The sequence below is a fragment of the Phalacrocorax aristotelis genome, chromosome 2 (genome assembly GCF_949628215.1).
Source record: "Phalacrocorax aristotelis chromosome 2, bGulAri2.1, whole genome shotgun sequence".
Lineage (NCBI taxonomy): Eukaryota > Metazoa > Chordata > Aves > Suliformes > Phalacrocoracidae > Phalacrocorax > Phalacrocorax aristotelis.
Genome location: NC_134277.1, coordinates 41,120,203 through 41,144,756, shown reverse-complemented (window position 1 = coordinate 41,144,756; position 24,554 = coordinate 41,120,203). Strand labels below are relative to the sequence as shown.

At 39.0% G+C, this 24,554-nt stretch overlaps 1 protein-coding gene across 6 annotated transcripts in view; it reads right to left on the bottom strand.

The window, feature by feature from the left end:
• Nucleotides 1–378: 378 nt before the first annotated feature.
• The window catches only part of KAT2B (lysine acetyltransferase 2B), a 45,150-nt gene continuing 20,974 nt past the window's right edge, over nt 379–24,554 (bottom strand). Inside the window, exons 7-18 of one of the 6 annotated variants that reach the window (XM_075083222.1) lie at nt 24,246–24,352; nt 22,500–22,625; nt 20,005–20,141; nt 18,260–18,468; nt 14,285–14,411; nt 10,962–11,072; nt 9,239–9,382; nt 6,680–6,794; nt 5,886–5,922; nt 5,501–5,564; nt 5,319–5,403; nt 379–2,392 (exon numbers count right to left, since the gene is read on the bottom strand). In XM_075083222.1, the coding sequence (XP_074939323.1) occupies nt 2,199–2,392; nt 5,319–5,403; nt 5,501–5,564; nt 5,886–5,922; nt 6,680–6,794; nt 9,239–9,382; nt 10,962–11,072; nt 14,285–14,411; nt 18,260–18,468; nt 20,005–20,141; nt 22,500–22,625; nt 24,246–24,352 (1,456 nt within the window). In that variant the 3' untranslated portion in view covers nt 379–2,198. Of the gene's footprint in view, nt 2,393–5,318; nt 5,404–5,500; nt 5,565–5,885; nt 5,957–6,679; nt 6,795–9,238; nt 9,383–10,961; nt 11,073–14,284; nt 14,412–18,259; nt 18,469–20,004; nt 20,142–22,499; nt 22,626–24,245; nt 24,353–24,554 lie in introns of all 6 variants that reach the window. The other 5 variants (XR_012658951.1, XR_012658952.1, XM_075083220.1 and 2 more) reach the window with 5 other exon arrangements.

Here is a 24,554-nt window from a genome sequence, read left to right as displayed (position 1 = left end):
TATGTATATTGTGCCTTGTGGATACAAGAGACGACAATGAGAAAACAGCATAAGCATGCTTCAAGGTGAAAAATCAAAGCTGTTAAAAAGTGAAGTTAAAGAATGCTTTGAGATGTTGAAGAGCCAGGACTAACAGCACTGCAGCTCAGTATGAGCTGGGAATGCTACTTGGAACAGACACAGCCTTCCACACTGAATTCTCCGCTCAGGTTAGAGCACCATGCTCCCAGTGAACTCAGAGGCTTTTTTGCATATCTTCTGGTGTACCGGGAAGATGCAATGGCTGCACTCTTGTGGATTCACTGTGCTCAGTTTTGAAATTGCTTCAGTGTGTTTATTTGCAGTACAAGAACTAATTAATGAAAAAAGAGACCAAAATAAGGGTTTTGTACATATATAATTTAAAACTATTCTGTACCAGTACAATATATTAATTTTACAAATGTAAAGTTCATCAGCTGTTAAAGCATTTGCAAAAACCACATATCCTACCATAACCTTATTGCACAGTATCTATGAAAATATTAATTCTTAAATTAGAAAACAAATGTTTCAATATAGAAGAGACAATCTGATCGAAAGACGGTAAGAAAATCTACTCTGAAAATAACAAAATTTCACAGGATACCAAGCTTAACAGGTGCATCTGTAGGCCCAATCTACAAAACAGGATTATAGCATCCAGTACTGGCTATTAAGAAAAAAAAATACTCACTGTACCTTTGTTATAGAGCCAAATGCAGGTCAGACTAATCTCATACAAAACACTATGGCAAGTCTAGTGTTAACATTTTGAATACCTTGTGTACCACATTTACTACTTCCAGGTAGTCCCTGACATCTACTCACTGAATCGACTTGTGATTTAACATTGCACAGGCATTTTGCAGGAATATATTCTTTGACACAGCACAGGATTGGGGTTTTTTTCAGTCTTATAACTATTGAATTTTACCAGTGTAACATCTGTAAATATAAAACACCAAGGATAGAGGTTAAATCTGTTTTTCACAAAAGCAATTATAATTTACAGTTACAAACTAATTAGAAAATGTCAAGTGACAACTTTTTTGGCCTGCACTGATCTGTTAGGAAGTTAGGTGTACCTCTTAAATGTAGTGTAAGCAGCAAAATATATATATATTTTTATATATATCTAAATGCTCAATTTGAAGATATACTACCATGAGTTGTAAAATGTTAATATGTTCCTGGGTCTAAATAATCACAGTTAATTAATAAGCATTTACAATAAAGCTTGGTAGAAAATCCAGTTTACCACAGAGCCAAGTATATAAGCCAGAAGCTGTCATATGTTGACTTCTTTTGTGTACAATAGGCTTATCTCTGCTGAATAGTCTAAAGTATTTATCAGTGAAGAGTAGTAAATAGGGTGAATCATGAAGTGCATCAAAACCTTAACTCTACTAAGCCAATTGAAATTGTCTGGTGTATCCAAATCAGACTCCCTGAAGTCATTTTGGGTACTTATGTCCTGCATAAGCCAAGTCACTATGACATTACACATCTAGCCAGGTATTTCTTTTGTTTTTTTTTTAAATAGTGGTTATGAGATTACAATTTGCAGGTAAAATATTTATCAAAACCCAAAATGAATAGAAAAAACTTGCATCTATCAAAGATAACAGGCAGTCCTTTTTCAGAACTGGCTGCTCTTCTCTCACAGCTTCTCAACCAGCTGAGTGTTTCTTTTAAAAAATAATATCTTATAAAAAGATTCTACAAAGGAACAAGTGTTTCAGAAAACCCCCCCAGCTGTTGTTTTCCCTTACTGTTACTTTTTTAACTGGAAAAAAAATAATAAAACTTTATCAAATAGGTACTGCATTAAGTAAGCTATAACATCTGTTGTCTGGGAATCCTCTTCACCTTCCCAAACATGTGCAATTCCCCACGTGTTTTGTGGGATTTGAGGCTGTAGCTGATAAACTTATTATGAACATAGGGTAGTGGGCACACAAAAGAAATTTTCCGTAATTAAATACACTATAAAGCATTTTAATAAAATAATTTTTGTAACTTCAGTATAATACATGTTTGCAAAACTAAAAGGGTTTTCAAAAGTGCTAAGTATTAAACAGAAGTTTCTTGAAACCTTAAAGTTCCACAACTCAGATATGTAACGGCTTTCCCTGCCCATAAAGTAGGCACACTGATTGGTTGTAAAAAAGACAGTGTCACTTGTCAATTAATCCAGCTTCTTTAATTTTTGTGTAGAAGAATTTCTCCAGTATATTGGCACATTTGTAGTATTCACTCTCAGGGGGGTTGTACTCTCTGCAATTTGTAAAGACTCGCTGCAAGTCTGCCATGAATAATTTCTTAGACACGTAGTACCTATTCTTGAGTCGCTCACTCATTGTTTTGAGATCTGTACAGGAGAAAAATAGATTAACAGCGTTTGATTCAAATACTTTTTGTACGCAATATCTCTTTAAACTGATTTGCCATTTAACATGAACTGGCAAAGTTAGGATTTGGAAGTTAGAATTGCCTTCATCTAAGGCACGGTCCCTTTTTTAGCTTCAACAGCAATTGAAGCTGTTGTCCGCTGTACTGGAGGAGGCCTTAGGAATGTATAAGCAAAGAATTCAAACATCACAAAACATGTATGTTAACCTGAAATCCTCACTTCTGTGTGAACACAGCAGAGAAGAGACATCTCTCTATACCACAAGCAGTACTTGCAGCTTTGAAAAAAGATTAAATGTTCCACACTCTGAAGATATAATAAAAATATATGTAGGGTTTATACTTTTGTATCCCTTTAAGAGTCATGTGAGAACAGATCTCTCCTGCTTTCAACGTACTGTGCAAAACCTTTACTTGCAGAACATTCTTTAAAAATGTTTTCCTTTATATTAAAATCAGTCATCCATAAAATACGTAAATCATCTCAGTGCCCTCCAGCAATTCCTATCAGGCATTTAAAAATTTTGTCTATGTTACAAGTGTTCTAGGAATAGAAGCAGTGGGAGGTGTGCTGGATGCCTTGGCTTTTCTCACCTAAGATGCTCTAACAACTCTTTTTTTAGCAACGCTTGAGCCAGGCTTCTGCAGCACCTTTGTGAAGCCTTAACAGAAACGACTGAAATGGAGAAGACTTACTGCCAACAAGTACTGCAAGGAAAGCAGAGATCAAAGACCTCCAGTGCAAAAGAATTAAACCTTAAAACTTAAGATTTTAAAATACGGTTGTGGATATTTTTGTTTTGGTTTGCTTTTTTTGGACTGTTTTGTTTTAAGGGAGATTCGACTTCGGTAAAATAGAGAAAAACCCTGTCAAATTGACAAGAGGGAATTATTTAAGAAAAGTTTGACGGATGCTTTCAGATACCTCTTCCAATGATATATAACTTGCCATGCACTGGTGTTGCACAATATTTCGAAAAAGCAAAGGCTCATTCAGCTCCCGTTAAATCTGAAATTTAGGTGCCTACATCTAAATTAGATATCCATAGTCTAACTGTAGTATCCAGCAGAGAAGGCTGTTCAGCTCACCCTAACGCAAACATTGCCTGGCTGGTCAGTTAAACTGTTCTCCTCTAACTACAGTGAAAGGTTGGCTCCATCTGTCACTCAGCCATACAGCTTTTGTATTGCAGATGGAAAAAAAAAAAATAAAAATTTATTGAAAAGCAGCAGCTGAGAGAGCACTTAAAACAGAGGAAAAAAGTGTTTATACATGAGAACTGACCTTAGAAGGTAGCCAAAAAACCCTACAGCCATATCTCTCAACTATTGTACAATTTAGTCTGTATGCAAACGTAAAGAAAAATGTTCTCTCTTGTATGTGATAGCATAAGAAAAGGCAATGCTGTTTCTTTTTAATTGAAATGATGTCTGAGTGATTTTTGCTCAGTATCAGCTTGCTGACAATGAGAGCGGAAAGCAAGCAGAAGTTGATCATGAATCAAAACGTGGTTTAGTTGTGCTGGGTTCCTTAGCTGAAAAAAACAACACAAAACTAAACCAAAGCCCTCCGCTTAATCCTGAAATGAGAGCCACTGCCCCCACCTCCAATGTAATACATCTGAACAAAGAAAGAACAGACAACATTCCTACTTTAGGTTTGCCAACCTAGGCAGTAAGTTCTTCGTAACCACTGCTGAGATTAAACAGCCATCTAGATCTAGTTTCTGTTCAGAAAAGCAGAAAGAGAAAACTGCCACGGGAGGGTGTCAACATTCTTTTTCTTCATTGCTAGAAAATACAATTGTGTCAGGGATACAGGAAGCCGGCTGCTGTTTTATGAAGTACACATATATTCACTGTTTGGAAATTATAAGTTGGATATTAAAAAAAAAATTAATCATTAAGCCAAATTCGTATATACAGGCTGGGAGCCTATGCAAAGCAACATGAATACTTTCATCCTCTGAGCAACTGACTGATAGGAGCCTGCAATGAACTTGTATTTCGTTCTCTAATAACCTTAAAAGGTACAGATACTGTAATCAGAAAGATGGAGGTGAGTACTGCATGAACAATGAGGGAAGAGCAGGATTCTGTTTTAAATCTGCTGCAATACAAATCAAAACAAGCATCTGTTTAGAACAGCGCTGAATCATCAGTGAAATTACATGACCCAGCAGTCAAAAGCAAACAAAAACGTTATTAGCAGTTGTGTACTTCCTGTTGCAAGTAATCCTGCATAAAAAATAGCTGCATGATTTAAAAATATAAATAAATAGATAAATAAATAAACCACCTCGGACAACTTTGGCAGATCTAAAATACAAAGATAAAAGTTACCTTGCAAATCAGTTGCAGGAAGCATTTTCCTACACTTACATTGGAGCAAACTGTTAAGACTGAATTAGAAAAACCTACTTTTGAAAAGATTTTCTCTGTCATTTAGAAAGCTTAAATCTGTTTTTCAAAGCAATTCAAATGCTCAGGTGCTCCTGAAAGTTTGCCTTGAGATTTTTTTAACATACCAGTAGGATCTGCAATGACCAGTTACCACACACAAGAACATATTCGTACAGCTCACAAAAACCAGCTCAGTCTCAAAAGTTTCTAGCTGACTGCACCGCTGAAGAGCTTGCTAGGGCTCTCTCAGGCATACTAAGATTTCACATGTATACGCTACAGATGCTTCACAAAGGTCACAAAGCAGTCATAAATTTCAAAGGACAGAAGCATCATACTCTTGGCACTTCAGAGCTTCAAGCTATTTAGCTGCCAGTAATATATATCTTTCAACATAAAACAATCAGATTACAATTTATCTGCTATGTCTTTGGCTATAAAGATTTTTAAACTCTATACTTAAAAAATGTTAATGGCATTACCCATGGGAAACCTTATAACTTCATAATATCCAGGAGCTTCTGTTCTCTTCACAGGTTCCATGAAGGGCCAAGCGCTTTGATGGCTCTTTGGTAAAGAAAAAAGTAAGGTATCTAATATGGAAACTCTATATTGGAAATCTTTTAAAAATCTTTACAGAAGGTAAACTAGAACTAGCACTCACCTTCACCTGCTGCAGGATGGTTTTTAATGTGCTGTAAAGTTGATCTGGATCCTTGGATTCCTTACTTGAAAGAAAATATGAATACAAAAAGATTAGCTTGAATCCCTTATCTTCATTCCTGTGACATGCATCTTACCTAAAAGAAACTCCAAAGTTTCAAGCCATTTACGAAAGAAATAAAATTTAATTTTATAAACCAAAAAACCACCACCCACCCACCCTGGGGAAAAAAAAACCAAACCAAAAACAATTTAGGAACTCATCCCTTGCAGATTATTTATCTATTTTCCAGTAGATGGGAGGAAATATCAAGTGACATTATTTAAAGACTTCTGTCAAAGGAACCTCCAAACTGCTTCATCATTTTACTTTGTGTAGCACTTACCCTCTTTCTTTTCCACTTGGTTTCCAGCCAGTCTCTCCTGTACACCAACAACATGAGAGATTACATGGGAACTACAGTAGGTCAAAACATTAACTGAGTTATTGCAACTCTAAAAACTTATTCCATTTCAGCACTGCTGTAGTAAAATGGCTTTGTTTTAATAAAAGCTACTCCTAATAAATAACACAACCATTTAGCTTACAGCCCCGTTCAATTTCCTACATGCCTCTTTCTCCAGACTGCTGAAAAGATCCTAAAATATTCCTACATGAAACACACATTTTTTTAATAATTCAATACGTATTTTACCACAACCTCTGTAAAGAATAATGATATCAAAGTTATCCAATTTGATTCCCTAGGGACAGAGAATAAACTGCAGAAAAGCACACTGAAAAAAATCCCCCAAAAGGTGATACTTAAATGTTATAATTCTGTTTTGTCCTGTAAGTCCATGTTTAGTATAGAACACATCATTGCACAGGAGTGCAGTGCACAGCAGTGGTGCCAAAGAGAAATTACTGCCTACACTACACTATAAATCCAAGAGGGATCACGTATAAGTAAAATTACACAAAAGTACATAAAAGAGCAACAGCCTGGGATGCCCTGGAGAAGTCTCAGAGACAGCCACTGTACTGGAAACACAACGATCTTCATAGAAATCAAATCAATAGACCAAAACAATTAGATTTTAATCAAAAAGAAATACGTGGCTACATTAGTATTTCTAGTCTTGGACCTTTCTTGAGCTGTTCTGCTTCTGTTCTACATTAGAAGAGGTTGATACATACTGATTCCAGGAATGCTTTCTATAGGAATCTGCCGTACTCCATCTTTGAAGCAAGAAAGGCCAGGATAAACTTTTCGTATCTGAGCTTGTTTCCTCTCTATGAGCTTTTTTATGATCTGTAATAAAGCAGCAGAGAAAACAAAAAAAAATTATTTGCTCAAAAGTAACACAGAGGGTTAATGACAAACTGTGATGAACAGAAACACTCTCGCTTCCTAACCTTATGGTCCTTATAGATCCCCTGAAGCTGGTAACACGGGTGAGCTACCTGGTCAAGCACTGATTCTGCAGATGAGGCTACCAAGTCTCAGCTACCTATTTAGGCACAAATCTGGAAGAAAAAGGGGTCGTTTGCTGTACTGATCACAAGCTGCACAGCTCCTGGGAAGGTGGCAGCAGAGGTAGGGGAGGAAATTTCCTGGAAGCAGGTTTGGAAATGCTCTGATTCTAACAGCTGTTGCTTCTGAACTGCTTCAGCACAGCCTGGTCAGAAATTTCAAGGCATATATTGAATACACTTTATTTCAATGCACATATATCTTCATATTCCAAAATTTCAGAAATACCTGTTCACTTTGAAGTCTGTACATGACTGTAGGCATTGCTTATATATCAGTCAGAGATACTCTTACTGAAGATTTTCTCTTGAGGAAGTCAGAATGATGCCACTCTTTGGAACTGACATTCTACATCTGCTTGTAAATGCCAGAATAGGCTTTCCCAATTCTGGGGTACACTCTGTTCTACTTTGCAATCTCACTATCTCAAATCTAAGTAATTTGCTTTGGTGCTCTTCATAAACACTTTGACGCTTACCTAAGCTTTGTGTTTCCTGAATATGTCACTTTCAAAATGGCTCACTTCTTAACTGGGAGTAAACAAATTCAGACCACCACAGTTTGAGAGACTATTTTCTTTGGAAATAATAAAGATGGGCGTATTTTTATTTTCAAGGACCTTCACTCCCCCACATATAGTATTTTCTCTCAAGGAAGAGGAAAAGAAAATATCAGACTTTCAACAGAGGTTACAAATGATAAGAGAAATACAGTATACAATAGCACCATGGCCAGATTCCAGCATAATGTCAAAATACTTTCAAACTAATTGTTAAACACACCTTAAACCCTTCTTATAGTTTAGGATATAGCGTCTCTTCCTGATTAAAACAAGCTGTTCAATCAGTAACACTGATTACTCACAAGTCCGCAGGTCACAAAGCTTTGCATAAAGGGATTTTTCATATTTTTCAGAATGACTGCAAATGAGCTACACATCAGGCAGTGCAAACTCACAAACAGTCTCTGACCGGCACCCAGTGTTGGGTGACATGGTCTTAGCAGCTGTAGGCATATACTCTAATTCTTTAAATAAAAGCTTAGATCCCATGAAAAGCTTCACTTCCAAAAGGACAGGACTAGAAAAGTCTGATGTTCAGTACTGGCCAACACCAGCAGCAAACAAAATCAGCCTGTAACCCATACTGTCAACATTCAAAATTCTACTTATGTCCAGGTATCATCTTCATTGCTTTTGATTTGAGCAGACGAGCGAATATTCTTCATAAAGCTGCAGACTGTGAGGGCTATTTCTAAATTTCCTTGGACATGGCTACTATCTGCCCACCCTGACAACATCCCTGAAGGGGAGGTGATGTGTCCAGCAGTAGACTGGGGTCTGAAGAGTAACGCAACCAAGCAGAAATGAAAGGGAGAAAATGATGTTCAATGTTGTATGGACATATGAAAACTTTCCCAATGAGTGAAGTTAAGAAACCTTGTAAACTAAATGTACAGCACTCAGATTTTGTCTGTCGTTCTGCAAGCATGGGCCAAATAGTTCTATTGGAAAGAAAATGACTGTTCCATAAAGAAGCATTTTAACAAAATAAAAAGTCATGAGATTTGACCAACCTTGAAAGAGCAAATTATCCTCGTACTTTGTATCTCTTCAAAAACCCAGGAAGGTATTTAAACACAACTGGAAACATTTTAATTATTTTGCTAATAAACTGCCTTATTATATTCTTATTATAACTAAAGAACAACCCACATAAACTCCGAAGACAGACAGCCTGGAATTTAAGACAGCCCACCTTTGATTTGTATATTAAAAACACAGGGGAAAAAAAATCCAGAAAAAATAATCCTCTTTCTTTCCAGTAAAACACAGGACATGCAAACACTCCATTCAAAAGTCACTCTAATGAACACTATTGTCACTGGAGGGAAAAAAAAATTTACAAAGCTGCAGAGCAAATCAATCTCACAAGATTTTGCTTAGTTATCATCTATGGCAAAATTTAGCTATAAGATACTCGTCAAAATATCAGTACTTTTCAACACTTCTGCTATCGTAAATTTAGTAAGGTAAAATTTAATGCTTCAACTGCAAAATTATGGCACTGGGACTTGAACAAAAGAATTATTCTAACTAATAAAAGCATACGTTCCAATGTTTTAAGCACCAAAGCAAAGAAGAGAGCTAACCTGGCACTGACTGAATTGTTTCTAAACAGCTGAATAGGTTATAACGCTCAGTGTTTCATTTCAGCCTTTACCTCTTTTTGCTTTTTAATGATGACAGAAAACTCCGTATAGGGGATCCTTGGGTTTAATTCACATCCCATTAATGTGGCTCCCTCATAATCCTTGATGTAGCCAACATATTTTGCTTTTGGTACTTTAATATCTTTGGAGAAACCCTGAAGAAGAAAAAAAAAAACCTCAAGTTGTCATGATGCCATTTTCCTTTTACATTTGTCTTAAGAGAAATGCTATGATGATTTAGAACCAAATTCATCATAATGCTATAATACAGACAATATAATGGAAAGCGTTACAGACCATGGTTCACAGTGTTGCGAACACCTTCTCATGGGAGTCACTTGGTACAAGAAGAGTTAATTGCTTATATGTATAGGAAAAGAAGGGAGATAGGAGAGAGAAAGTAATGGAGGAAAAGATTTTTACTGTGGACAAGCTTCCTGGATTTTACCAAAAATTTGCCATTTTAATATTTAAGGATGCCAGTCCTGCAGTCATTAGTCAAGGAAAGTTGCTGTTGAAGTTGATGAGATGACAGTAATCTTAGAGTCAGAAAAAAAATTTCTTTTTTACTTTTGTATTTCAAGTGAAAAAATAAGATAACAAATCCTATTAATAGTTCCAAAATTATACTACACTCTTCATACCGTTCAAAAGTTAATAAAAAAAACCATAAAAGAATCAACTGGGAGAATAAAAAGCAGTGTAGGATTCTGATTTTGGTTGCATTTTATTCTTCTGTTACAGTGGTATCTAGGAAACCTAAGTAAAAATCAGGAACCCAACCAGGGCTTCTGCCTTACAATTTACCATCAAAGGCTTCAGACTTACATGGAGACTGAGCACCTTCAAACAGGGGAAGCGACGTTTCAGACATGAAAAGGGACTGTCTGCACAGATCTGATAACAGTACCACAAGCTAAGCTTTTATTAATTTTGAATGTGTGAAGAGCAAATTGTATCACTTTTATATACAGAATCATAGAACAGGTAAGGTTGGGAGGGACTTAAGGAGGTCATCTAGCCCCATCCCTGCTCAGAGCAGGTTTCATCAGATCTGGTTGCTCAAGAGCATGTCCAGCCTTGAAGGCTGCCAAAGACAGAGATTCCACAACCTCTCTGGGCAACATTTTCCAGTATTTCACCATGCCTAGGACAGGAAGGAAAAAAAATATTTCCTTCTCTCCAGCTGCAATTTCCCACGATCCAGCTTGTGTCCGTTGCCTCTAGTCCTGTTGCTGTACACTCTGAAAATAGTCTGACTCCATCTTCACTCTCTTGTCTGACCAGATAGTTGACACTTGTTTAATCTATCAAATCAATTTGACAGATCAGACATCGCAATCTTTCCTGAACTTGAACCTCATGCTTCAGATCAGGAGGAGCTGTGAGCACAGGTCAGGTAAGTTCTAGTCTGTGTCTTTACACTTCTTATAGAATCAGTGAAGGTACTGAATGAATGAAGAAGCAACCAATCCATATTCAACTAGTTTTTAGACTTGACAAATCATAGGCTATACTGTACGCCTATATTCAGACTATTCAGTCAAAGTAGAAATGCGTTATACGCCAATATCATTATACCAGATGAACACAGAGCACATTTTGTAGATTAAAAAATACACACACAAAATTTCACTATGCATTTTATCCAACTACTTTGCCATGTCTAGTTGTTTAGTTCATCACTGCTGGATGTTAACTTCTTGCACCAAGTAATTTCTTACATGGACTTACTTGTTTTTTGAAGTAGCCAATAGCATATTCATCTGCATACGTGAGAAAGTTGAGAATGTTGTGTTTGATGTGGTACTCCTTCAGATGGTTCATTAGATGAGTCCCGTAACCCTGTGTGAAATGTACGAGGAAAAAGACATTACAAAGCCTTTGGGGGCTGCACATATTAGAAATTGTGGACTGAGGGTTATAACAGACTGTTTTTCAAAATGCAGTCGTTCCTCTAGATCTTGTTTTAAAGATTTTCTCATAACTAACTTGGTGAAGCATACTCAAGATCAAACTGTTTTCAGCCTTGCAGGGTACCTTTGAGACCCAACAGGGAACAGAAAATACCACAGCTTCTAGAGTCTGAGTCCCTTTTAATCTAAAAGAGACTAAAACTAGACTCTCTCTAGGGTTAAAGCACAGCTCTAAAGATGTACATTGTTCTGGAAGTTGTAATTCAAGATGCACGCTATATTTTCTTCCTTGTTAAGTTAGATATCAGCTATTAATAATCACATATTTCACCAATAACAAAACTATACAACTATATATTGTAAGAATAGGGCATCCTGTCTTAGCTGTATCACTTCAGAACTGCAAAGCAGTAGGAATACCAAAAAGACTCCTCCTAGACGAACCCATTCGGAGACAAGATCTCTGTTTTATACTGTGTTCTCTGCACCTGCAAGCAGAAACAGCCTCTGCCTCAAAGGATTTATAACCTGAACTTCATAGGGCATAAAAGGCAATAGTGAAACAGTTATTACCATAATAAGGAGCAGAAAATTATTGAGTCCACAATCAAACAAATAGCTATGCCTTCTGATGGCACACAGGAATAATTTCCGTTTTCATTTAACCCCAAAGTAAACAAAAGGTTCCATTTATTCACATTTCCACGTAAGCTATAGTCTTCATCTTCTGCTGTGAGATGAAGAAATACAAAATAGACAGGAAAGCCCATAGTAATGTGTTGTTCCTGCACATGTTCCAATTTTTACATCATAGTGACTAACAGGACACTTACAAAAACATACATGGAATCATTTTGGGTACTCTGTTCTTGAAAACTGGGGAAATTTTTACTTACTTACATAAGCCAGAAAAATAAATCAGAAAATACATACTTCTGATTTAATTCACAATTTAGTAGGCCCAAACATGGAAACAGACAGATAAAAGCAAGTTAGGTAAGTGCTGAAGCTCCACAGAAAAAAAATTAGTAGTGACACATTTTCTTTAAAATCCTACTAACCGAGGTACAAAATCTGTGCGTTAGTCCTTCCTTGCCAGCTAGAGTTTGGAGCATCTGGTATTCAGACCTCATATTCAAAATTAAGACCTCATATGTGTAAAAATAAGTACTTCTGATTTTGAGGAAGCTCTTAAAGCCATATGTTCATTTGTTAAAGTGGCACATATCACGCATGGCACCAAATACAAAGCAGTGGCTTGACAAGTGACAACATGTTAAGTGGTACAGCACTTCTTAGAACTCCGAAGTGCTCAACACAATCAGGAGACTTTCTAATTGCAAATTTGACTTCTCAAATTCTCTGAAGAGAACAAAAACTCAGAACCAAAATTTTTAATGAAAAATATTTTCTTTAAATGCAGGCTAGCAGTACCTGAGCTAGCCAAGCTCCTCACTTCCCGTATCAGCAGGGTGAAAGGAACAGCATATGAGACACTGATGTTCTATTTATATCTTAAACATTGCGATTCATTACAGTAATTCTAAAGCTTCTAACCTCTGACCAAAAAAAAAAAAAAAAAAAAATCAACTTTGTGTCTCAAAGGAGTTCCATCAATTATAATGACAATTAATTCAGATATTTTCTGCTGACCTATTAGTTTTATAACCTTCACAGGATTTGTTCATTCTCACAAACACTTCCCAAAGTCTAACAATCCTAAAAGGAATCTAAGCCATGCACAGTAAAATTTTAAATAATTCTGTAACATGGGATCAAACCACCTCAAAAACAATCCAACTTTTAAATATCACATATAAAGGAAACCAGTACCCACATTTCTTACTCTAGCCCCAAACTGAATTAAAATACAGATTTATTTTTCCCAAGAGCAGACAGCTCACCCACATGTGAACATTTAGTTTTTCTCAGTTACCTGCTGGTAGGGGTCACCTCACTCAGAGAGGAATGTGGGGAGGCAAATTTTCATGAATAGTCAACTCATACAGCAAGGCACCCAGAGGGTAACAGAAGAAACCGGGTGTTATGAGTGCTTATGCAACCTAGGAGGCACTCTGATGGGTCAGATTTATTTGCTCTATCATATTCTGAAAGGTTACCCTAGAGAATCACAACACACCTCTGGCAGCGTGATTTGTGTAGTGCAGTTGGCTGTTTTAGTAGAATGAAAACACCTCTTATGAATTAGCCACGCTTAGAATAGACATAACTTAAGCATAACCCGTTACGGTTTGTATTTGCTAAAACACTTGGGACACTTTTATGACAGGCCACTGCAAAGTGCAGGGGAAATGTTCTTCTCTAACATGAGTTGAACAAAATCAAACATAACCCAAGGACTAACAGTTGTCGCAGGCTTTCAATCCCGCTGTGTTACCCTTCCACACCGAGAGCTCTTGCCTTCAAAACAGGGCACACAGTTTCTGCATGTTTAACTACACTCAGCACATCTCAGCAATAACAGTTTCAACTGAAAAACATAAAGCTACAGCACCATCTAAAGGCAAGATCCTGAATGAAATGGTCATAGATCTACCTGTAGTCCCCAGGAAAGCAGGAGGAATCTCCTGTATTCATAGTGCTTTATATTCTTTCAACACAGCCACTAACTCACAACTCTTGGAGAACATTTTATGAAATTAACTCAAAAAAAAAAGTGTATAGAATAGACTATGTGCTTATTCCAAGATGCAAAACTATACCTATTTTTTTTTCCTATATCTCATTTTGATTGAAGTCATGTAATGCCACAAAGTGATTGAACACAAATTACTGCCACACTCAAGCAATACTTACTTCAGTCAACCATGAGGTGTTACGCTACACGGAGAGGCAACTGCTGAGGACAGAGGAGTGAATAGTCCAAGAATGGGAGACTACTGGCTACTATTATTGTGTTGAGAAAGATTTTTTTTTTATTTAATTAATACAAGTAATCATACTATTATGCTGATGATTCTAAATCTGCACATTTGTTTAGTTTTTGTGTATTATATTCAGAATCACTGTATCTTTCAAACTCAGCAATATATTTAATGTGACTAACAAAATTAGGAGCATATGCAGTAGTGAATGGGACTCAAATACCTTTAGTAAACTCTAACAGAGAATTATTTTTACCTTGACTTGCTCATTGGAAGTCACGGCACAGAAAACAATCTCCGTAAATCCTTGAGAGGGGAACATCCGGAAGCAGATACCACCAATAACACGACCATCTTTTATTAATGCAAGGGTCTTGTGTTTCCTGAGAAGACAAAAATAACTGTCACTTTAATTCATGTACATAGTACATAAAGTGCAGTTACCTTCCTTTTTTCAGAAACTTGATTCACTTCTTTCCATTATGCTAATGCAATTGTATATGCCTCTGTTAAGCTAGCTGCTTGTATCTACAGAAGAGTTGCTATTTTAATATCGTGCTTTGAATTTACCATAAAATTCATCATTCATGCAGCAAGGTTCTGGCCTTACCAAGTACTCCTAAATACTAGGGTAATGCCCAATAAATAAGAGTTGTATTGCTTTCATTGAATCTATTGCTGACAGTTATGCCATTGCACAGTTCTCAGGATGATTTTACCCTGACTAAATTAGATATTAATGGAGTTACAGGACAGCAAGTCCTTCCTAAGAGATTCCTGTTTCCTTGCGTGCACTCTCTATAGCTAAGCTATCAGTTTCAAATGCAGCTCATGAAGCAAGAAATTATATTCCTTATTTCTGATCACCCACTCCTAGTGGAATCAAGACCAGAATAAATACCCATTTCTGTTGCACTTACATTGACTGCCAGGAAAGACATAATGAGGTGCAGTCTGAACTCTTGTGTCAAAGATTAAGAATTTTAGTGTAATACTCAAGGTCTGGGAAGATTTACACTGCAACTGTTCTCTAGATTATTCAATACACAGTGTCATATAAACTGTATAAACAATACAGTAAATTTACAGAAGATATCTTTTGGGGGGAAAAGGTTGGTGCCAAAAGTCAGCCACTGCCAAAAAAAAAAGTAGTCTGAAGAGTAGTTATATTTTATGTGCCACTGTTGAAGGACTTATACTTATTTTGTACTTATTTTGGTAGTTTTTATTCGTGGGATGACAGCTGCAATGTAGTAGCTTGAGCTTTTAATTTTGTTTACTCATGTTTGAGCTGTTTAAGCAACAAGATCCAGTAAGGATGGCCACTTTGGAAATAAGAACATTAAAGGTGATAATAAGTAAGGTAATATCTGAAAGAAATTTCGGAATAAGACTGTTGGAATCCAGTATCTCACACTTGACATACGTTTGTGAGTACCCGCAACTCAGCGTAGGTCTCCACTGTGTGTCCTCAGAGATGCATGGCAGATGCTGGGGTACTCTGAGCTGTGCAGGCAATGTGCTTCACTTCCTTTGGGTCAAAACTCTTTGCCTCAGGCACATAAAGGAGGGCATTTTCTTGCTGTAGCAAGATCCATACCTCTTTCTCAAGCACAGACTGCTCTCCAGACAGATATCTACACCGGAGAGCACTTAAACTACCGGCAGTTCCTCTGAGCCTACCAGCAGAGTCTTTCCCAATAATAAATATGGGAGAAGGCCATGACTCAACACCACTTCAGAACTTTGCCTTGATGTTCAGTTATGAGGGAACCTGGCTTCTCCAACCAGTAGCTTCTGCCTGAGATCACAGTGCTGCTAAGGCCCCTGAATTCAGACAAGATCCCAGTGCTGCCTCCTTCTTCCAGCCGAGTGGTGCTTACCCCCACATAGGAGAGATAAAAGAGTCTGGACTGGTGCTGGCCCTCAGGAGGCAAGTGCTGTTCCCCTCTGAAGAACCCAGGCAGAGGCCCCAAGATCAGTCTTCTGTGCTTAGAGACCGAAGTCCTGTCCAACAGTTCCCAGCACTGGGCTGTTTGTGCTTCAGGGACAGCACAGACCCAGCAGCAGCATTTGCTGGTACCGAGAGAGTACTGCTGAGGGAGTTATAGTGAGCCTAAATGCAGAGAAAATGGTTCCAGAAATTTTTGTTACTGCTGCGGTTATAATACCGGGCACAAAGACAAAAGGCTGATACTGATGGTGAAGGCTATTCCACAAGCCAGGCCGCATAGTTGGCTGCAATCAGCTCAGACAGAGCTCCTCAAGGTCTTTGCTGACACACAACAATGAGCCCACAGGCATCCTCCACTGTGAAGTGCTGCGGTCAGTACAGCAAACCCCTTGGCTATCATTGGGCATGGATCGTTCAGAGGCAGAAATTTTGGGTGAACATACTGCTTGAAAGGAAGCAGACTCTGCGGGAAACACAACGGTGGAAAAGTGCAGACTTCTGAGGAGAACCTCCTTCCATGCTTGAGCAGCTGAGGCACAATTCAGTCAAGACACTAGGGTAGGTGGAGGACCATGTGCAACCTGTGGATGCTGCCACAGCCAATGTGTAGAGTTGCACCCAAAGCAAGACAGGAAATGTGCACTGATAAAGAGAAAAGCAACGTGCTTGGGTGAGGAGTGATTTCCTCCATACTGACTTAAATGCTGCTGTTCTTCATAAATCCCACAAGTTCTTCTCACTGAAAAACTTCAGTCTCTGCTGCCATTTGGTTCACAATCTCCACAGACAGAGGATAGAGCAGCCTGCAACTTAGTATGGGCCTGGAAACCACTAATGAGCACCATAATTTCTTTCTGACTTTCAGTTCTAACATTTGAAAGTACCAGACAGTTAGGAGCCTTCCCCACAGGCCCACATCCCTGTATTGTGTTTGCGTGGCAATGTTTTGGTAGCGGGGGTGTTGCAGGGTGGCTTCTGTGAAAAGCTGCTAGAGGCTTCCCCATGTCTGACAGAGCCAATGCCAGCTGGCTCCAAGATGGACCCACCGCTGACAAAGGCTGAGCTCATCTGCGACGGTGGTGGCATCTCTGTGATAACATATTTAAGAAGGGGAAAAAGCTGCAGTGCAACTGCACAACTGCAGCCAGAGAGAGGAGTGAGATAATGTGAGAGGAACAACTCTGCAGACACCAAGGTCTGTGAAGAAGGGAGAGGAGGTGCTCTGGGCACCAGAGCAGAGATTCCCCTGCAGTGCATGGTAAAAATCATGGTGAGGCAGGCTGTCCCCTGCAGCCCATGGAGATTAATGGTGGAGCAGATATCTACCTGCAGCCCGTGGAGGACCCCACGCTGGAACAGATGGATGCCCGAAGGAGGCTGTGACCCCATGAGAAGCCTGCACTGGAGCAGGCTCCTGGCAGGACCTGTGGCCCCATGGAGAGAGGAGCCCATGCTGGAGCAGGTTTACTTGTAGGACTTGTGACCCTGTGGGGCACCCACACTGGAGCAGTCTGTTCCTGAAGGACTGCACCCCGTGGAAGGGACCCATGCTGGAGAAGTTCATGAAGAACTGCAGCCTGGGGGAAGGACTCACATTGGAGAAGTTCGTAGAGGACTGTCTTCCATGGGAGAGACCCCACACTGGAGCAGGGAAAGAGTGTGAGGAGTCCTCCCCCTGAGGAGGAAGGGGTGGCAGAGACAATGTGTGATGAACTGACCACAACCCCCATTCCCCATCCCCCTGTGCTGCTGTGGGGAGGAGGTAGAGAATTTGGGAGCGAAGTTGTGCCTGGGAAGAAGGGTGGGGTGGGGGAAGGTGTTTTAAGATTCAGTTTGATTTTTCATTACCCTACTCTGATTTGATTGGTAATAGATTAATTTTCCCCAAGCCAAGTCTGTTTTGCCCATGACAGTAACTGGCAACTGACCTCCCTGTCCTTATCTCGACGGACAAACGTTTCATTATCTCCCATGTCCAGCTGAGGAGGGGGAGTGACAGAGCAGCTTCGGTGGGCACCTGGCATCCAGCTCGGGTCAACCCACTACAGTCCCACAACAAGAAGCCACTTGTCATTAATATAGCCACTGAGATAGTATTTGGGTACAATCCAATTAGACTGGCCAGGGGTTATGGGAGCTTGAAAAGATGGGAAAAGGATAGCACAAGCAGAGCTGCCCTCCATGCCACCTCGGCTGGCCTTTTCCTACATCACTGCCTGCAACCAGCACCAGCCTCTCTCCATCTCACCTGCCAAACCTCCCTCCAGTGGTACTCACGGATCAAAGACCAAGCGTGTGATGTACTCCTTTGGCATTCGAGGCAGCTGATGGGAGAACACGTTCTGCAAACCAACCAGCCACATCATGATCTTCTTGTTGGGCTTCTGGTTCAGGGAGTTGCCGACCACATGGAATTCAATCACCCCCCTGCGCTCCTCCAGCCTCGCTGCCTCGTCCCGGGCCGAGTGTGCTGAGAGGAAGTTGGTCTGTACCACACAAGAGAGGAACAAAATCACGTGTTGGAGATTTCACATCCTCTGATGGAACAGCCTTAACGAATAAACAAATGAAACCCCCTCTTTATTCTGAGCCATCTTTTTACAAAAATAGAGCTGCCAATGATCACCTTTTTTTAGCAGAAGTGACACCATCAAATAAGGTGCCCAGACGTGTTGTGGAGTCTCCTTCCCTGGAAAACTCAAATCCCGTCTGGATGTGTTCCTGTGCACCCTGCTTTAGGTGTACCTGCTCAAGCAGTGGGGTTGGACAAGACAATCTCCAGAGGTCCCTTCCAACCCCTACCATTCTGTGATTCTGCGATGGAAGTCTACACTACCGTGTACAAAGGCTCATTCAAACTTCTTTTGGTAAAGATTAGGTAACAGCGATGGTTATGACTCAAAAAAGTTCCAAAATCTCTCAAGGGACAGCACTCATCCAGTTGAAGCCTATGCCACTCAGCCTTCATATTTTCTTAATCTAGCCAGCTTGGACATAAGTAGTAGATTTGCCTACACATACTGCAAATCACATATTTTAATGGCGGTGCAGGCAAAGTCATATTTTTTCATTTTAGTAGTGCCTTCCACTATCCATGCCACTATCGTGAGAGCCTAAAAAGAACATTTTAATTCCTACTGATTTTGCTGTTACATATCTAGCAGTTGCATCCACATATTTGAATGGAGATGAAATTAATACAGACAATTTATTTAACTTTTTTTTCCCAAGATTTTACAATGCCAAAACATCTCTGCATGCACATACTGTTTACTTTTTAGAGCAAAGTTTGGCTGCTGGGGTTTTAGTCACTGCCAGCCCCAACATCCAGACTGGCACAGCATTTATAATATGCAGAGCCATCAGTCACACTATATAGTTTGAGTAAGAAATGTAGGTGGTTCCAAATCTTCAGCAGTCTCTAGCTAAACCTTGGCAAACAAGAGCTGCTGGCAAAACATAGCCTGGCGAAGGGAACAGAAGGAGGAAAAGCCAGCCAAAAAAAAAAAAAAAGTGTGCGATTCCGTACATGGCAGAATTCTGAAATTCTGTTTGTTTTTCTCTTCCAGAAGGAAAAAAAAAAGAGCAACTGTGGAAGACAGAGTAAATAACTGTTTAGATCATCCCTTTTGCTCTAGACAGAGGTTTTAACTTTGGATCTTTCATTGTACTGCAATATGTGAACTGCATTTACCTTGTTTTATGAGCTACATCTACGATTAACAATAAAACTACCTTGCAAAATAACCTGGGATCTACTTTTTTACTATCGCTAGTTTCCAACCCTCTTTGCAAACAGTACACAATGCATTAAAAAAAAAAAAAAGCAGTACTATTCTTTATGTTAATGATGCATTTCATCAATATCTTTTGCTCACCTAAACATACTCTCTGAAAGTCTCTATTTTTCTTACTGACAGCATGGTAAGTTTTGTGGATTCTTGTCTTATCATATTTCACCCATGTAGAACATTATTTAAAACAGACCATTTGCAAACAGACCAGGTCTATATATTTCTCACCTCTGGCCCAAGCATTGCTGCAGGATCTGTAATTGTTGACATTACTTCATTGATTAACTCGATAGGAATATCTCCTACAACCCTTGGTCTTTTTGAATCCTCCAGAGAATAAGGTTCATTATTTTTTCTCTTTTCCCCTACAAAACAAAACCAGGACAAATTAGAACAACCAAACTGTCACGGGCTACCACCGTGAAGCCTAGCACTTCTGTTATATTCTTTAATTTGTATGCCAAGTTTGGGGATTTTTTTTAATCCCTCTAGAAAGGGAGAAAGAGAAAGAAATCCAATCCAAATGCTGTAATTTTGTCTTTGTGCTGGGATATTAACATGAAGCAGGATGAATATACCTCTCCTTCTCCTATACCTCTGTAAATTTACAGTGAAACTATTTGCTTTTCTTTTTGCTTCAGCATCCTCTGCAGCGAACCTCTGTGTTGCTGTCTTGGAAGGTCAGCAACCTTCCAAAACACAAATTATAGTGCATACTTTTGTGTAACATGAAACCCCATTTTGCGATTCACTGCAATTAAATATCCATTATAGATTTCTTTCACCCTTTTTGTAAACCAAGCAGCATGTACAGTCTGACACATCATACATATTTGACTTAGAAAATCCATATGAAATTTCCAAATCAAAATATCCCATGTTAATTATTAACTGCCCTACTAACTTCAAACCAACATGCAATATAGCAAAAGGAACTAGTTAAACAAATTCGTGAACGAAAAGTCCACCAAGGACTAGTGGATACAATAACACTGATAGAGCCAGCTGCTAGCTGAGGATTTATCCAACCTGCAAACTGTCAAATACTAGGAAAGCTACAAACAGGAATATCACTCCATGGTTACCTTGTTCCTGTACTCTGTCCCTAAAGTTCTGGTACTGGTCATTGTCAGAGCCAGGATGCAGAATTTTGCCATTGTGATCAGTGCTTGGCAGGGAGATAAGTTGGTTTGGTTTTATTTATTTTTATTTGGGATTTGTTTGTTTCTGCTAAGGAAAATCCACAATAGCTTTAAGATCTCTCTGAAACAACGAGGTAGTTTAGGGCCCACTATGCCCACCCACCATTTTACATATACTGCACAGATTGTTTTTCACAGCACTCTAAATACATGAGGACCAAACTGTTTATTCCCCTTTTCAGAATTTCAAGCTGAACAATTGTTTTCTTCACAATAGCATTTTATTGTTAACCTCCCTTCATTGTGGGAATGTTTTATTCCTATTCTTTATTTCTTATTTTTTAAACAGTTATTCATACGTGAACGGACCTTCCTTCTTATTTCCCAAGGGATTAATTTCTTGGTTTAAAACAGAATTTTTTGAAGCAATTTGTCAAAAGCTTTCTGGAAATCCAGGTACACAAAACCCCTTCCAAATGCTCACTACTTCCTTCACAGATATGTAAAATTCGTGAGTTGTAGGAAAGGCACGCTGAATTTCCACACATCACATTACTCGAACACGTACTCATTTCATTGTTCATCAGTTTATTATTGTTTCTTCTAATTGTCTGAAATAGGAGGCTTAAAATTGACAGTTTCCTGAATTCTCTTAGAACCCCTTTAAAAACTAGTTTTGCATTTGTGTGTTTCAATTCTGTAACGCTGAGGGCAATTCCAATGACAGCTCAGCTGCACAACTTAACAATTAGTTTGTCAATTCTGGGTTTTTTTCCACACTGTTAAAAAATATAGTTCTTCTAGTGACTACTTACTATTCATTTTGCTGATCTGTAACAAAAACCCAAAAACAAAACAACAAACAACTTCTCATTCCCACTTTTAAGACCCTTTCCCAACTTGTCCCTCAAAGAAAGCTGCAGTTTAGGTGCCACCTTAAGTTACTCTGTAACAAACACTGAGGCTAAGACTTCATTTACCTTTTTCTACTTCCTCGAGGACGTACTTTACATGAGCTCGTGATCATCTCCCTGACCTACAAACTCTCTTGACAGGCTCATTAACCTTGAGGTGTTTGAAAAACGATTCATTAGGAGAATTTATGCATTCAACAACTTTCTTCCCAAAAAAACTTTTTTTACCTGACCTCGTTCAGATTTTAAACGTAACCATGTTGGTGTGTTTGTGCTTTTCTTTATTCCTTAAATAAAGTTTCAGTACCTTGAAAGATTAAAAAAAAATGCAATGGTCCCTTCTACTCTGTCTTAATTTAAAGGAAACCTTTTTTCATGGCTTATAATACATGTACTCCAAATTAAGTGTTCTTCAACAACCTCTGACACCAGCAGACCTTTCCCCATTTTAACTATATCTATACACACCGATTTTTTTTTTTTTTCAAATACAGTTGCCATTTCTGCTAGTTAAACATTACCATAGTGGACGAAAAATATGTGTGTGCATGTCTTTCAGCAAAAACACCTCAAGGTCACTATTGCAGAGTGAAGGCAACGTTCACCATATACTGCAACTACTGATAACATCGACAGAAGCCCAAAAGCAAGTCTCCCTCTTTGTTACCTAGGTTTGGGTCAAGGGCAGAAGAAACTTTGCAAGCAGGACTCATATTCCCACTGTTTGGTTGCTCCAGAGATGAAGGACTTGCACTGTATGAAACAGATCTTGCAACAGGAGGAGGATTGATAACTGTAAGGCCATAAAAGACAAACACAAAAACATCAGGACATGGAACCAGTTACAGTGCTGTCTGAAGGACTGTCACAACAAGGGACCCAACTTCACACCCACCACCTACCAAATAACAGCTAACGTTGTGCAACAGAGCAATACCACCAGTTTGCAAGCAGAGACATTAGATCTTTATCTCAACATATTCTTCTAAACTTCTATCTAACGAGGGACTGTATTACTGCTGGATTACAGAGTTAGCTTTACTTCACTGCAAATATCAGGCTTTATTATTCTGCAGTGCTGAGCACAAGCTAAGAAAAAACTTCCTTCAAATACCTGCCAAGCCTGCTGGAGTTCAGCCTCACGAAAACGCTTTTTGTAGAGGTCTATTGAAAAACAAAATCTCATAATTCAGCTTCAGCTGTCCACTGTAACAGTGTTCAAAGACTGGTTGGACAAATCAAAGACAATAAAGGGAGAAGTTGTTCCACCAGTTAAGAGGATGAAACTATTATTTTAAAAAGCACAGACTAACATATCTCCCTCGAGGTTTTGGTTTTGTTTTTTTTTTTTAAAAAAAACCACTCATCCCAAATCATCCAGTTTTCATTTGTGTCAGGACTTTTGGCAGGCAGGTGTGGGGTTGAGGTGGCATCTCGTAGTCTGGACACCTGCAGTCTTTCTCTTTGCATAGCTTTATCCTGGTGTCCTCACCAGCAACAGCTCTTTTGTGCCATATTCATGCCAAGAATCCAGTACTTAAGAGGTGCACATTGAAATGAAGCACTGCAGAAATGTACATGATAGAATGATCTCTGAGAGCTACATGACTTTAGAGTTGCAACGAACTTGTGCCTAAGGCATAATTCACTGTTTCATGGTGCAGAGCAGGAACTTCTCCCAAAAAAAGCCTGTATCCGTCACAGTGGAGTTTCTGTACGACTCTAGGAAATTCACTATCAGACAAAGTGCTGACATGATGTTTTTGCCAACTGATAATCTACAACTGAAAGAAAACCATCATCAATGTCTCCCTACAATTTTAGGGATGACTTACACTCAATATCCTAATTGAAGAAAAGTAAATAAAGTTCCAACAGAGCCAATGAGGCACATAAATAGGAAATAAAGCAAGGAAAAGCTATACAAAAACAGATCAAAGGCATGTGTGCAAAGGCAATGGGACATCTGATGCGGAAGGTCCCTACTTCTCTACTGCTAGATCCCTACAGATGTAGGTCCCTGCTGCTAGGGAGCTGGAGGACTGGCATGGGTCCTCAATGCGAGGGGATCGCTGTCCAGCAGGTGACCCACCACAGCCATCTACGCACTGACCATTCTCACTTGCCCACGCTGAATGCACTCATGCTGCTTGAATACTCAGGCGATTTGCCTCAGCACCCAGCCTGCCCCACTGGCACCTTCCATTAGCTGGATTTCATTGTCAAAATGGGCTCTCTATATGAGGAAGCACCAGAGAGTCAGACATCTGTGCTTACTTGAGGCAGACTGATTTTGGTATAGCCTGCTATTTATAAAGCTGCATATCTAAGGCTCATTCCTTAGAATTCATCACTTTGACAAATTTATCTTTATATTCAGGTGCTCCCTAACCCATCACTAAATGCAAATTACCTGTCTGGATCCCCAGCTGGCCAGTTCGGGAACTAGACACCATGAAATCCTGATCCCAAATGGGAGAATTCTGGCTGTACACTTCTTCTTCCAGCATTGACAGAAACCTAGGAACAAAAGCAGGTGAAATATTAACTTAATAGGATCATTCAAAACTGGTTCTTTTTCAAAGTAAGTATTTGCAACTTTTTTTTTATTTGAAAAATATTTAATGATTCAGTAAGAAAAGGCTGTTGGCCAATTCCTTTTCTAAAAATACTGAACACACACACACAAAATCACAAGCCAGAGTAGACATTAAGTATCTTA